This window comes from Haliaeetus leucocephalus, unplaced genomic scaffold (assembly GCF_000737465.1).
Source record: "Haliaeetus leucocephalus isolate CR32 unplaced genomic scaffold, Haliaeetus_leucocephalus-4.0 Scaffold195, whole genome shotgun sequence".
Taxonomy (NCBI): domain Eukaryota; kingdom Metazoa; phylum Chordata; class Aves; order Accipitriformes; family Accipitridae; genus Haliaeetus; species Haliaeetus leucocephalus.
The window spans coordinates 1,988,139-2,001,087 of record NW_010972631.1 but is presented as its reverse complement, the minus strand read 5'-3'; the positions used below and the strand labels follow the sequence as shown (position 1 = coordinate 2,001,087).

General features: G+C 42.9%; 1 protein-coding gene across 4 annotated transcripts in view; it reads right to left on the bottom strand.

Annotated features, from left to right (window-relative positions):
- Window positions 1–39: 39 nt before the first annotated feature.
- The window catches only part of RARS2 (arginyl-tRNA synthetase 2, mitochondrial), a 41,769-nt gene continuing 28,859 nt past the window's right edge, over window positions 40–12,949 (bottom strand). For 3 of the 4 annotated variants that reach the window (XM_010565710.1, XM_010565712.1, XM_010565711.1), the window contains 7 exons: window positions 12,276–12,400; window positions 8,072–8,139; window positions 7,863–7,972; window positions 6,717–6,812; window positions 3,902–3,976; window positions 2,932–2,995; window positions 40–1,580 (listed from right to left, as the gene is read on the bottom strand). In XM_010565710.1, coding sequence (XP_010564012.1) covers window positions 1,494–1,580; window positions 2,932–2,995; window positions 3,902–3,976; window positions 6,717–6,812; window positions 7,863–7,972; window positions 8,072–8,139; window positions 12,276–12,400 — 625 coding nt within the window. In that variant the 3' untranslated portion in view covers window positions 40–1,493. The remainder of the gene's footprint in view (window positions 1,581–2,931; window positions 2,996–3,901; window positions 3,977–6,716; window positions 6,813–7,862; window positions 7,973–8,071; window positions 8,140–12,275; window positions 12,401–12,949) is intronic. The other variant, XR_774233.1, reaches the window with a different exon arrangement.

Sequence of the window (12,949 nt, the reverse complement as noted above, 5' to 3'; positions counted from 1 at the left end):
ATTAATGACAGGAAAGTTGTCTCCTAGGTGATACAGATGAGATGACACAACCCCACCAGAATAACAATTCTTCAAGCATCACTTACCTAGAAGTGTTTAGAAGTAGCACTTGCTGTTTGGTTTAAAAAGTCAGAATGAGACAGGTGTTTCTCTTACATTGCAGATTTTCTTTCACCTTTCAAATGTTTTTTATACCTGCTGTAGCTGGTAGAGAGATCTCTCTTCTCCTCCTCGTTTTATCAACCCCCAGCTGTACAGGGGAAGGTTCACATGTGTTCTTGTGTCTCTGGCTTAAGTATGAATGAGTCAACTCAGTGTCAGACTAGATTTCTATCTGTATGTTTTCTCTCTAAGCCTTTTTGTGCACACAGAGTGATGCCTGAAAAGAGTTCCTGTAAGGCATGTTAGGCTTTGATTTAATTTATGAGTGCCGACTGTATAATTTCAACCTCCTCCCTCATTTTCTGAGGCCTTCCAGAAACTGCAACTCTGCATTGAGGGAAAACTGACTTTGGTGCATTTGGGCAACTCATTTACATTCAAAGTGGAGTCAGAAAGGTGACCAAGTTTACGTCCTGGTTAGATTCCTTCAGACATGAGTCAACCAGCTGTGTTTTCCTTGGAAGTGGGACGTGTTAAACACAAACATACTTAAATTCTGTTCCGGTGGGAGGGGATGCTCCTCTCTGCCTTTCACCAGCTGTTCTGTGCATCTAGAACAGTGTGCCACCAGAGTGTGGCTCTGGTGAGTCAAGGCTTCGGTGGTGGTAGACATTGTCAGGCATTTCAGAGGCTGGAACAGCCACCTGCACCTCTCCTCAGCGGTGTGGTGGCTCAGGGGTGCCAAGCAGCAGCTGCCATGTCTGACTGCGTGTATGGTGCTGACGGAGCACTGCAGTTCCTCTTCCACCAGCTGGGCAGCAACCCCCCTTTTCCCTGGTCATCACGTTGGCATGACAGAGGAATGGGTGAGGAACAGGATGTGACAGAGTTGGCAGTTGGTCCTGGCTAATGTTACCGAAGGGTGAGTGCAGTACAACACACAGGAAAAAAATTCCCTGGCAGGGTCTGACTAACCCGGTTTGTTATAGGGCAGCTGTAACACTAGGCCTAAGTACACAATGGCAACTGCAGACAGGGAGAACTTTGATCACTTGGGGCAGTGCAGTTAATACCAGTTCCTCTACCAAAAGGATGTTATATTTACAAGGGTAAATGCAGAGCAGTTCTCTTTTATGGGAAATACCAGGAAGACTGGTATCTTAAAAGTACACTATTCCTACCAAGTGCCTGGGAGAAAGCAACTGTGACAGCCCTGGCCCCCCCCAAATGGCTGTGCCACGCAACCCTTCTGCAGTCGGTGTGTTGGGCTGTACAAACCTCCAAGAGCAGGCAGGGTTTCCACACTGCATTAGCAATGACACGCAGGAGAGTATTATGCTGAAAAAAATGCTTTTACTAAAGGATGTGACTTCACATTGCATACAGCCTCATTACATTTGAGTTACAGGTGTAATTCCAAGAAGTTTCATTCCACTGGCTAGAACCAAGCGTGCAGCTTGAAAGAGACAGAGCCTTGCCTGCAAAACAAGAACAGCTGTCAGCTTAGCGATATCACTGCAGAACAGGGCATAGTTCTCAGGACAGCAGTTAGGAGCAGCCTGTCAGAGGTGAGAACACTGCCCATGCAGGGTGCTGGGATTCAGACGTACACATAACTGGAGTACTGACTAACACCAGAGCTGGCAGAATTCGCATCAGCTGTGGATAGCCCATTGCAACGTCAACAGAGGGACACTTTTGTCAACCAAGGGAAGCTGGAAAGGGGTGTCCAGCCCAGTCTAATACCCTCAGGGCAGAGCGACCAGAGGCAATGCCTGCAAAAGAGCTAGCAATGACTAAAAAGTGAAAATCTTTCATGCGCCACAAGCTGTAACAGCCTGAGGATACTGCTGGAATCCCTCCTCTCACTGTGCCTGGGTTAGAGGTCGTCAAGCAACTATGGGATTCTTTGAAAATTTCGCTCATCCTTGTCAATGTCTTAGCTGTTACACAGCTGGCTGTTTGGGAAGGGCTCTATCATCAGCCTTGCTCCAAAAAAATTGTTCTTGAAAGCTGTCACACTGTAAGGGTTTTTTTTACAGGATAAGGAACTGAAATTTTCCTTGTAGCTTGGATTGTCTTAGTCCATCTTCAAAGGCAGGAGTACCTGCAGCATCTAAGCTCAAATACAGAGTGCAGCTCCATCAATTTGACTGAATTTTTTTCCCCCACAATACAGCTCAACACTTGGATGTGACTTCCTACCAAAGTCAGCTAGGTAATTGCTTTTGAAATAGATGAAAGAGAAAATAAGAAAGGCAGCGTAATTAGTATATCATTCACTGAGCAGTTAATGGGTCAAACATTGCCTGGGAGATCAGTAGAAAATAATTTGCATCTATGTGGAACTGCATATTAACAGTTGTCAGCCTCTGTGCTTTAGCTGGAAAGGCAATACAGACAACTTGGAATATGTAGGTGGCAAGAGGGAGGAGACAGATTCAGTTATCTCCTAATTCTCTGTCTTCCCACATAACCACTAAAGGAAACCACCAGAAATTAACCAGCAAGACAAACACTCAAATGTTTACTTTTTAAAAGTTCAGAAGGAAAGGCGATAAGGAAAGGGGTTTGACTGGGTTTGGAGCAGTTGTCCTTTTTTGGGAAGGTCAGGCAGAGCAGCCCTCTCCAGCAGGCACAGCCGTGAACAGCAACCCTTGCCTTCCCAAAGCAGTGCCACCCACAGGAGAGCCTGACTGTTGGCTCATGAGCCTGCAGGTGCATATTCACCCCAGTGGTTACACAGCTGGGCTGGCAAAGCTTTAGTGGATCATTCCTTGGGACGCCCTACACAGGCTCCAGCCACCGCCTAACAATCTGCTGCCATACCTGGGCTAATTCAGGGGCGCTGCCTTTCACAGGAAGAGTTTTATGTGCCACGGCTGCAAGATGGCTGAAATGGAAAGCATGGCGAGGAACGGTGAGAACAAGCAAGTCTCTTGACAAGAACAGTGCTACGGGCTACAGAAAGCAGCAGAACTGGAACAGCCGCAACTGCAGCACGCCAGAGACTTATTTCCAACAGCCTCTTTCACCTGGCTGAGGGAGGGTATGGTTTTCTGTAGCCTGCATGCCATCAACAACATACGGCTCATAAAATAAGCCCAAAACATTCTCTCCACCCCCGCAATCAACAAACCCCAAAAGTGGTCTGGAAAGGTCCTTGAGAGCCTGCCCTGTCATTCCCAAGGGGCAGGATTCCTTAGACAAGTTTCCTTAACTTGTTAAAGCCTTCCCCATACACAGGCTCTACAGCTTCCTCCAGCAAGTCTACTCCCGTATTCCACTGTGCTGTCAAATCAGACGGGACCTGTCTATGGGGACCCTCCCTATGGAGGTCACATATGCAGTATGACTTACTTACAATAATAATATGCTTTGTCCATCTCAACACATAGGCTGAGATCAGTGGTTAAAAGGGGTTTAGACAAAATTTCCTAGCTGAAATTTTGAGATTTGAGAGCATATTATCAGCTCAGATCTGCTCTTTGAGATATGATTAGTCCAGCATGATTCTGGGTTCAGACACTGGGTTACAGCCAAGTGATTCTTTTTTCTTGAAAGCAGTTAGTTTCTGAGGAGGCTCCTGGCTCCTTTGTTTCCTGGTTCCAACCTCGATCTCTGCTATAGTATTTGCTATCCTACTTATACCTTTCCTGCTCTAGAGAAACTGCCCCATAAATTTACATCTTCCCACTATTATTACTCTTCAAAGCAGTGCAGATGTGAGGGCTGCAGAGCCAGCTCAGGAAGACCTGTCCTTACCAGAGATGGACGCCAGTATCGGCAATCACCTTACCTGAGTGTGAGGAGGTAGCTGACAATGTGCTTGGGTTGCAGATCCTGAGAAGATCTATATAGGACCTCATCATACCTGTGAAGAAAGAAAAGGGTTGTGTAGTGTTGAAGTGGTAGGAAGGTGTACTCAGATATAAGGCTGATCAGACTTGCTTAAGTCAGAACAAACACACAACCACAACTGCAGAATTAACCAAAATAATCTTCTGAACCAGACCTAAGCCATGTAATTAGCACACAATTGATTGTTTCTTTCTCATTCACTTATTATTGAAGGAGATGATTGCTTCTGCTCCTCTTCATGCAAACACTGTAGATGGCAGAGCTCAGAGAGGCAGGCTATAGCAAATAGAACACAAGAGCTATATTTGCTCCTGGAACATTATGTCTGGATTTACATTTCAACACTAATTGTAAGTTCCTAGGAGCAAAAAATGTATTAAATAACCAAGGCAGTCAAAATAGTCCCTTAGAGGATGTTGCCTTTAGTAAATGCAGCTTAGAATTTTAAGTAGCTAAAGGAAATATTGTAACATTAGAAAAGACAAAAACAAAGTGGGTTTACATAATCCTGGAATAAAATTGACTTATGTAAGACAGTATTAAACTGGATAGTACAGGCAGAGTCATGGAGATCCATGTTTTTTCTTCGTGTGTTCTGCTGTCCACTTGTGCACATCCTCTTTTTCACAGCCTGCAAGAAGTTACCAGCACTTCTGGGGCCGAATATATTTCAAATTCAAAGAAGTGGGGAGTGGACTACTCCTGGTCTTTACTCCCAGGCCCATCCCCTCCAGCATGCCCAAGCCAAACTTCCCTGAGATCCTGCTCCTTCAAAGGCAAGCTGCGGGAGAACTGGGGAGTGATGTCTGATAATGGTGGCTCAGTGGTCACGTAAGAGCTATAGCACCAGGGAGGGAGTGTTCCCCATTCCCTTGGCGGGTAAGCTACAAAAACATCTCTTACACATGCATTCAGCAGCTCATCTCAGCCAGCATGCCACAGGTGGCCACTGTTCAAACAGGGAGGGTCACTGCCTTCATACCACTGTGCAACAGATGTGAAAGAGACAAAATTAGGGGAAGCTCTGCATTGTCTCAGGGACCACATAGACACCAGCAGCTGTTGGCTCCTCAGAGACAGCAATGTAGGTATAGAAAAATTACTATTAACTTAACAAGCACCATCAGACAGCCATTAATAAAGCTTTATGAAGCAACAAAGTTGGTATCAAATGAAAGGGCCCTCTTTGGATACCAATTTTGCTGATTCATGAAGCTGCTGCTTCAGTGTTGGCCTACAACAACTGGTTAGATTATTTTATCAGTTAAATAAGTCCACTTTTGCAGGGATATACACACTACCTTCAATCTACTATTCATTAGTCTACAAAGTTAATGGCATTCAGAACTAGTCAGCTAATTTTAAGGGCAAATGTTTGGTAGCTTTTCAAACAGCAAAGCAGAGCCATGAGAAGTGAGCTTCTGACAAGTCAGGATTGTTTATCATAGAAACTTTTCAAGAAGAATCTACTCATGGTGACTCACAAGAAGGACTGAACACTAATTGTTACTCCTGAAATCATGGGATATCTAAATGTGAGTTTGTTAGCCACTGAGTGCCTGGTCTAGTGGATAACCTAAATACTGCTTTCTACTGAAAGTAAAGGCGCCTGGAGATGTTTCATACAGATTCCATATGGTGCCTGGCCAGACTCAAAAGCCTTTGCAATAAGGAGACCTGAAGCTCTATAAAAACAAGAGCCCTGCAGTGGAGCAACAACTTCTGTTTGGAAATGGACACATGTCTGGGATGCAGTGATCCCTGCAAATCATACCTAAATACATTAACCCCGTCAGTTTTCGCACATAAGACAGGCAGCTATACACTAATTGATAAAACCAAGAATTTAACGAATTTTCTGTGAAATATAATTGCACCAGATAAATAAGACACTGCTGGCTGGTCTTGCTGTTGCTCAAGAGAACATGCAGCATACAATAAACTGCAGGCAGACCTCTTGAGGCAATTACAGTTAACGGTAGGACTCTGCAACCTACGCTTGCAGGCTGAAAGGTGCCACCTGGAACTCTGGCATGGCTTTTGGAAGTCTGAATTTTAAACAGATGCCCTCAAGAAGGCCTTAGCGTGGCCAAAGAAGTTAACTCTCTGGCACTGTGCAGTGCGCAATGCAGTATACAGGACCTCTCACTAGGAATTCTGAAAGCCTCAATTACTTCCAACTCCATTACAGGCTGCGCAACATGGACAACTCCCTTGTCTCCGTATTTTAATTACACACCTGTGAAATAATGAAAACAGAAACTGTTCAGCTTTAAGACTGATTAATGAAGAACACTACTTCTATTAAAAGGTATTAGTTGTGCACGTTCAGTAGTTCTGAAGGATGTTGAGCTACTGAATGTGCATGCACATACCCCATTTCACATCACCCAGGAGCACTTCCTCTCACCTTTCCCACATGACGAAAACAGAACAAGAGGAACCAAGCAAATCTGCAGCTAGTATTTATATAGAGCTTAGCATATTTTTCTGAAGACAAGAAGTAATTAAGAGGCTCATGTGCACGGAGTATGTTCCAAATACTGCTTTTTCCCTCGTGTGGTTTCTAAAGTCCACAAAGATTTCAAGTAAGGGCTACTGTTGGCAATCAGTATGACCCAACAGACAAGCCATTGCCTGAAACAGCCATTTTTCTCTTGTGATCGTGCAGTCTGTGCCTGCTCAGCAGGCTGGCAACAAATTCAGAATTTTATTTTAAGGGAACTGGTATTTTGAAAGAAAACTAGACAAACCTGAGAAGATGCTGAAGAACAGAGATGGCATCTGGCTCTTGCAAGCATGCCACATTAACGTCCGTTAGCTGCTCATTCCCATGCATCTGTTCTAAACTAAAATGTAAGAATGAAAAACAAACAAATGTTGGGATGAAAAACTCTTATTAGCAAAGCTGAACAAGAGAAACAGTAATTTGTGGTTTTAAGAAAAAAAGGGTAGGCATCTTCTGCTCAAGCTGAATGGAACATTGAGACAGACTAGCTGACTTCAACCCAAGATAAAAGAATTAAAATTTGTGATAGCTATTCAATATGAACAGGATTAGAGATATGCATGGAAAACAGGCCCAGAAGCTGATGCTAATAGGACTAGGGAGGTAGTCAATACCCTAGTAATGGTACCATAATACCATCAATACCTAGATGATAAGGGAGTACACGAAGAACAGACTACAGAAAGGGATCAGGCTTGCATGCTCTCCCTGAATACCATCTCCTATTACCATTGCCTTAGACAGAATAGCAGGTTGTATGGGCTTTTGGCCTGATGCAGGAAGGTCTCTTACTTGCTTTTATGAAAATACATATCTATGTCTGCATTAAAAATGATCTGAAATATCACTATAATTGCTAAAACTGTTCAAATTCTTTTGAAATTCTTTTTAGAAAATAACCAGACATGTCAGGTCTTTGACCTGAGTCAACAGGAAGGGGTCTGCTTTTAAGCTTGGTTACCAACAGTGGGAAATAATAGAATGTTTAAAAAACTCCACTAGCTACAGTGGTAGCTAAAAACATCTAAGTTCTGTGATTTGGTATATTTTACAAGTACTGGCATTTTGGTTTTGACATCATTTTCTTTAATCCTAGGGCCACCATTCTTCGTCACTGACACCAAGCACACAGAGAGACTGTTCCTAGAACTGGGCAAGTACATGGACAGTTAGCTCAGACCTGTGGAAATGAGGTGGAAATTTCATTTTAATTGGCTTGCTCTTCCGAGAGGTCTCAGTGAATCCTATCATAAACTTCACACCTCTGCTGAAAAAGTGAACGTGTGTCATATTTAGGGAAGGAGTTAACACTACTACTTAACAAAGCAGTAAGTTAATAAGGTTAAAATACATGTCAAACTGTACTTCTGCATACAAACGGTCCTCTTACCTATGGAGTCTGGCATGGGTGTACTGCAAGAACACGCCTGTATCTCCACGACTTTGAAGAGCTCGATCCCAGCTAAACTGATAATCAGATGACAGAAGGCCCCGGAAGTCCTGGAACAATAAATTAATGTCACCTAGATACAGCTCTCCATCTCAATTTTTAACTTTTCACAGAAGATGCAAACACCTCTGGAGGCAGCTCAGACTCACCTGAATTATTAGTGCTGCAAGACCAACTTTCTCTGCTGTCTCCATAGGGTCTTCTACCTCTTTGGTTGCTGACAAGAAACAGAAAAAGAAATTGTAACTCTGTAGTAGCATAATGTCACCCTTGGTCAGACTTGGAAATGCCAATAAAACAGCAGATCTTCCATAACTGTGAACAAGCAATATGGAAATTGTCAGGATGCAATTCCAGGATAAAAATCTTTCTTAAAAGTTGAGATACAGCTGTTTCAGATGTGCTTTTCCCCCACTTCCCCTAGTATGTGTAATGCAGATTTTAAGGTCAAAAGCATTCATTACAACAGACTGGATAGACTACACTGAATTCCTCTTCACAATTCAGACAGCCAATCTCTAAGATCAGGAAGAGAGCGACAGGGCAATTCAGATTTTGTTTAAAAACTCCAAGTGATAGGGAGGCATAAAGAGCCAAAGAAAAATTGTTCCAATGACTAATGGCGCACTTGGATGTACATTTAGGGAGTATTCACACCATCCACTGTAGATATCTAAACTGACTGTATTCAGAGAACCCGAGCTGTGAGAATTATAGAATGGTTTGGGTTGGCACAGACCTTTAAAGATCAACTAGTCCAACCCCCCTGGCCATCGGCAGGGACATCTTTCACTAGATCAGGTTACTATCCTCATGCAACCTGACCTTCAACATTTCCAGGGATGGGGCATCCGCAACTTCTCTAGACAACCTGTTCCAGTGTCTCACCACTCTCATTGTAAAAAATTTCTTCCTTCCAATCTAAACCTACTCTCTTTCAGTTTAAAACTGTTGTCCCTTGTCCTGTCACTACAAGCCCTGGTAAAAAAGTCTTTCTCCATCTTTCTTATAAGCTCCCTTTATATAATGAAAGGCCACAATAACATCTCCCCAGAGCCTTCTCTTCTCCAGGCTGAACAACCCCAACTCTCTCAGCCTTTCTTCATAGGAGAGGTGTTCCAGCCCTGACCATTTTCGTTACACTCCTCCGGACCCACTTGAACAGGTCTAAGTCTTTCTTGTACCAGGGACCCCAGAGCTGGACACAGTACTCCACGTGGGGTCTCAAGACAGCAGAGTAGAGGGGGAGAATCACCTCCCTTGACCTGCTGGCCATGCTTCTTTTTATGCAGCCCAGGATACAATTAGCTTTCAGGGCTGCCACCAGTACCCCCAAGTCCTTCTCAGCAGGGCTGCTCTCAATCCATTCATCCCCCAGTCTGTACTGATACTGGTGATTGCCTCAACCCAGGTGCAGGACCTTGCATTTGGCCTTGTTGAACCTCATAAGGTTTGCATGGGCCCACTCCTCAAGCATCCCTTTGGATGGCATCCCTTCCCTCAAGCGAATCAACTGCACCACTCAGCGTGATGTCACCTGCAAACTTGCTGAGGGTGGATTCAATCCCACTGTCTATGTCATTGACGAAGATATTAAGCAGTATTGGTCCCAGTATAGACCCTTGAGGGACACTACTTGTTACTGATTTCCACTTGGACATTGAGCCACTGACTCACATAACTCTTCGGACACGATCATTCAGCCAATTCCTTATCCATCTAACAGTCCATGCACCAAACCTGTATCTCTCCAATCTAGAGATAAGAATGTTGTGGGGGACTGTATCAAAAGCCTTACAGAAGTCCAGGTAGATGACATCCATAGCTCTTCCCTTGTTCACTAATGCAGTCACTCCATCATAGAAGGCCACTAGATAAGTTAGGCATGATTTGCCCTTCTTCCTGGGTAGACATGACAAGAGCCTCTCCAAAGCACTTCTGACTAACTTAACTCTTATCATTACAAAAGTCTTAAGTCATTACAAAAGAACTTAAGTCTATCATTACAAAACCTAATTAATCTAGGAGAGTCTAAGAGAGAATGTCCTCGCAACAGCTGCAGAGACATGTGTGCAAAGCTATTTCCAGCTTTTTCACAACTCGAGTGATATTCTTTAGCAGATAAGCAGCATGCTGTTGTGTACAGAAATTCACCAAAGGGCCTGTCTCATTCCCCGTCTCACAGGGAAATTCACAGGGCCAAGCTGGTGCTCCCGTTCATCAGAAGAACAGTAAGATTGCCTAGATAACAGCACTTTAGAAACTGGATCTTCTGGGAAATCAGTTACTTCTGTTTGGACCCACAACCTTGCCTAGTGAAAAGGTGATGCTTTTGACATATATAATGCTTTCTATTTTTAAACTCAGATCACAGCGTGCTCTACCAGGGTCTACTCTTCCTGTTTTGTCGCTACCGGAGAGAAAGGAGGATTCTAATCATAGTCTTTTACAAGGCAAATCTGTTCCACTTTAGGAAAGGCCAAGTGCTTTTTTTATTGTGGTATATGTAACCTATTAAATTTGCAGAGTTCAGCTTACGATTTGCTGTCCCAGCTGATTTCCCACTAACAGCAGAATATGGAGAATTGCACTGTTCTCTTACAGCACTACTTAAGCTGAAACAGTTTTGCAGTACAATTTTAGTATACTTAGATTTCTGTCTTTTGCTTTTCTTTGTGCCAGGTCAGCAAAGCCAACTGAGACAACTTTGAGTAGTTTGTACTACTCATACCTTTGCTATTTACAAAATTCAGAAAGGACTAAGCTTGAAAAATGTGGGGATAGTTCATAGCCCTAAGAAGTCTCAGACTGGCTATTCATTCACAAAGACAAATATATTTAGATTACATTATTATATTTCATAACCGAGATTTGTTTCAAAACAGAAAAACTGTCTCAGAATTCAGGCTTTTGTTTAGGTGCTTGATAAGACACAGACAAAACTATCTAGGAGAAAGTAAAGCGGCAAAGGAAATTGGCATTGTAGAGAGGATTTACATGGACAGAGGATTCATTGAGATTAGTAGAAAGAAAAAGGATGCCAATAATGGAAACTTAAAGAACAGAACTGTGTACAGCTAATAGCAAAGAGTTTATACAAAGGTATTTAACTAACCAACTCCACGCAAGTATGATTTTTAAAGCTAGCATTGGCTGTTAGATGCCCAGCTCTCAAAATCTTTTCCATGACAGTGAGGCATTTTGATGCCACACGAGTTTGTAGTATCTTTCACTGTGTATCCAAACACTTTTCAAACATTGAAGACATTGCTATGAGTCAGGGATTTACAATTTCTTATTTAGGAAAGGGGAAGTTAGGCAGAAATTCAAACGTAAGGAGGAAAATTTCTACAAGCACAAGTAGGATTTAGGATCTAACGGATAAACTCTGGGTAATGCTGCAGTGCCTTCTGAACATATTAATTCTTTTAGCTGTTCTTCAGCTTGCTGCTTGTGCAATGGAACATGGGGTCTGTACTTCTGCCGTGTCAGTTCAGTCCAGCATAAAAATAAGTTTGCTTTGCACTCAGCTATGATACTAACCTTTAAACTGAAGCTCTAAGCTCCGTTCCTCTCTGCAGTAAAACTGGTTTGAATCCAGGATCACCCTTCTATCATCCTGCCTGCCCCCGCTTCTCCTTGTCCACTCTACAAGCAAAATTATCTGGATTAAAAAAGCTGAGAAGGCAGAGTGAGGAAGATGGACACTACCTAACCTCATCAGTTCATTGATTCAATTCAGCAGCTGACACCAGAAAGCACAAGAGGGGGCAGCATTTCACTGGGAACTACTTGAATCTTTTCTGCGTCAAGAGGAAAAGGCTCTAGAGCCACAGTCTGAGGTGCAGGCAAACATCCCCTTCAGCAGATTCTGAGCAGCGACCTCCCGGGGACTCCGGAAACAGTCAGGAGGCTGGGAGGATGACAAGGCAGTTGTTGCAGAAAAGCTACGGTCAATCTTGCCAGAGAAAACTGTCAGACCTACAAATCCTTTGGATGAAATCTGACTGTTCCTTGAACTCCAGCCCCAACCCCACTATTGACTAGTTTGTCCCTCCAGAAAAAAGCCACTGTTGTCCCCCAAAGGCAGGTACTTCCTTCCCAGTGCAAAAGCATGATGAAATTTCACTGAATGTTAAAATTTGCAAATCTGTAATTTAGGGAAGTTCACAGAGTTGCAAAGGATTATTTTAACATTGTTTATATTATGGGAGATATAAAAAGTGCAGAGATCAGGGCATATCACTGTGATTGATAAGTCTGATGCAGGGAAAAGTGAAAGGTACAAAAGACGACACGTTTTTGATCCACACAGAATATCAAAAGAAATTAATAAGACCTGAAATAGCTAACTTTTTGCAGAAGCCATGTTTTGCAACATCCTTGAGCGAACTTCATTTAAAACATCTTCCAGGAAAATTACTTCTCCTCTCCGAGTCTTCATGCCTTGAACTAGACCAAAAGACACATGCTGGCACCTGTGTTGAAAAGCAGCAGGACCTAAAATTACATTTTAATCAAGAGAAATGTTTGCAGTGTTTGTTCAGAGCTGAATTCTTACCAGGAAACAGCAGTAACAGCTGAATAAATAGCGCTCCAACGTGGGAAGCTTGGTGATATAATCAGTAACTCTCATTTCAGCAACCAAAGCTCCATACTTATTATATAATGGGAAAATTATGATCAGAATTATGATAACCTGGTCATTTGCGTGCTCGTGGGAACCTCTCTTGCTACTAGCTTTGGTACAGGGGACTCAATGCAATAAATTGCAATAAATTGAGGAGAGGCAGGATGTAGACAGATCAAATTACTGTGGCAACACAGATCTGTTAATAAGATTAGAAAGGGAGTCATAATAATTCTATTGTGGCCACATTAAACTAAAAGTGTAATTAATCATTGCTAATAATAAAACATTCATTGCTTCTGCTCAGAATAATCCCAAGTATTATTCTGGATCCATAACCTAAGGTAATTTTAGTGCGACTTTAGGCACTGTGAAAGGAGACAGACTAACATTCCTG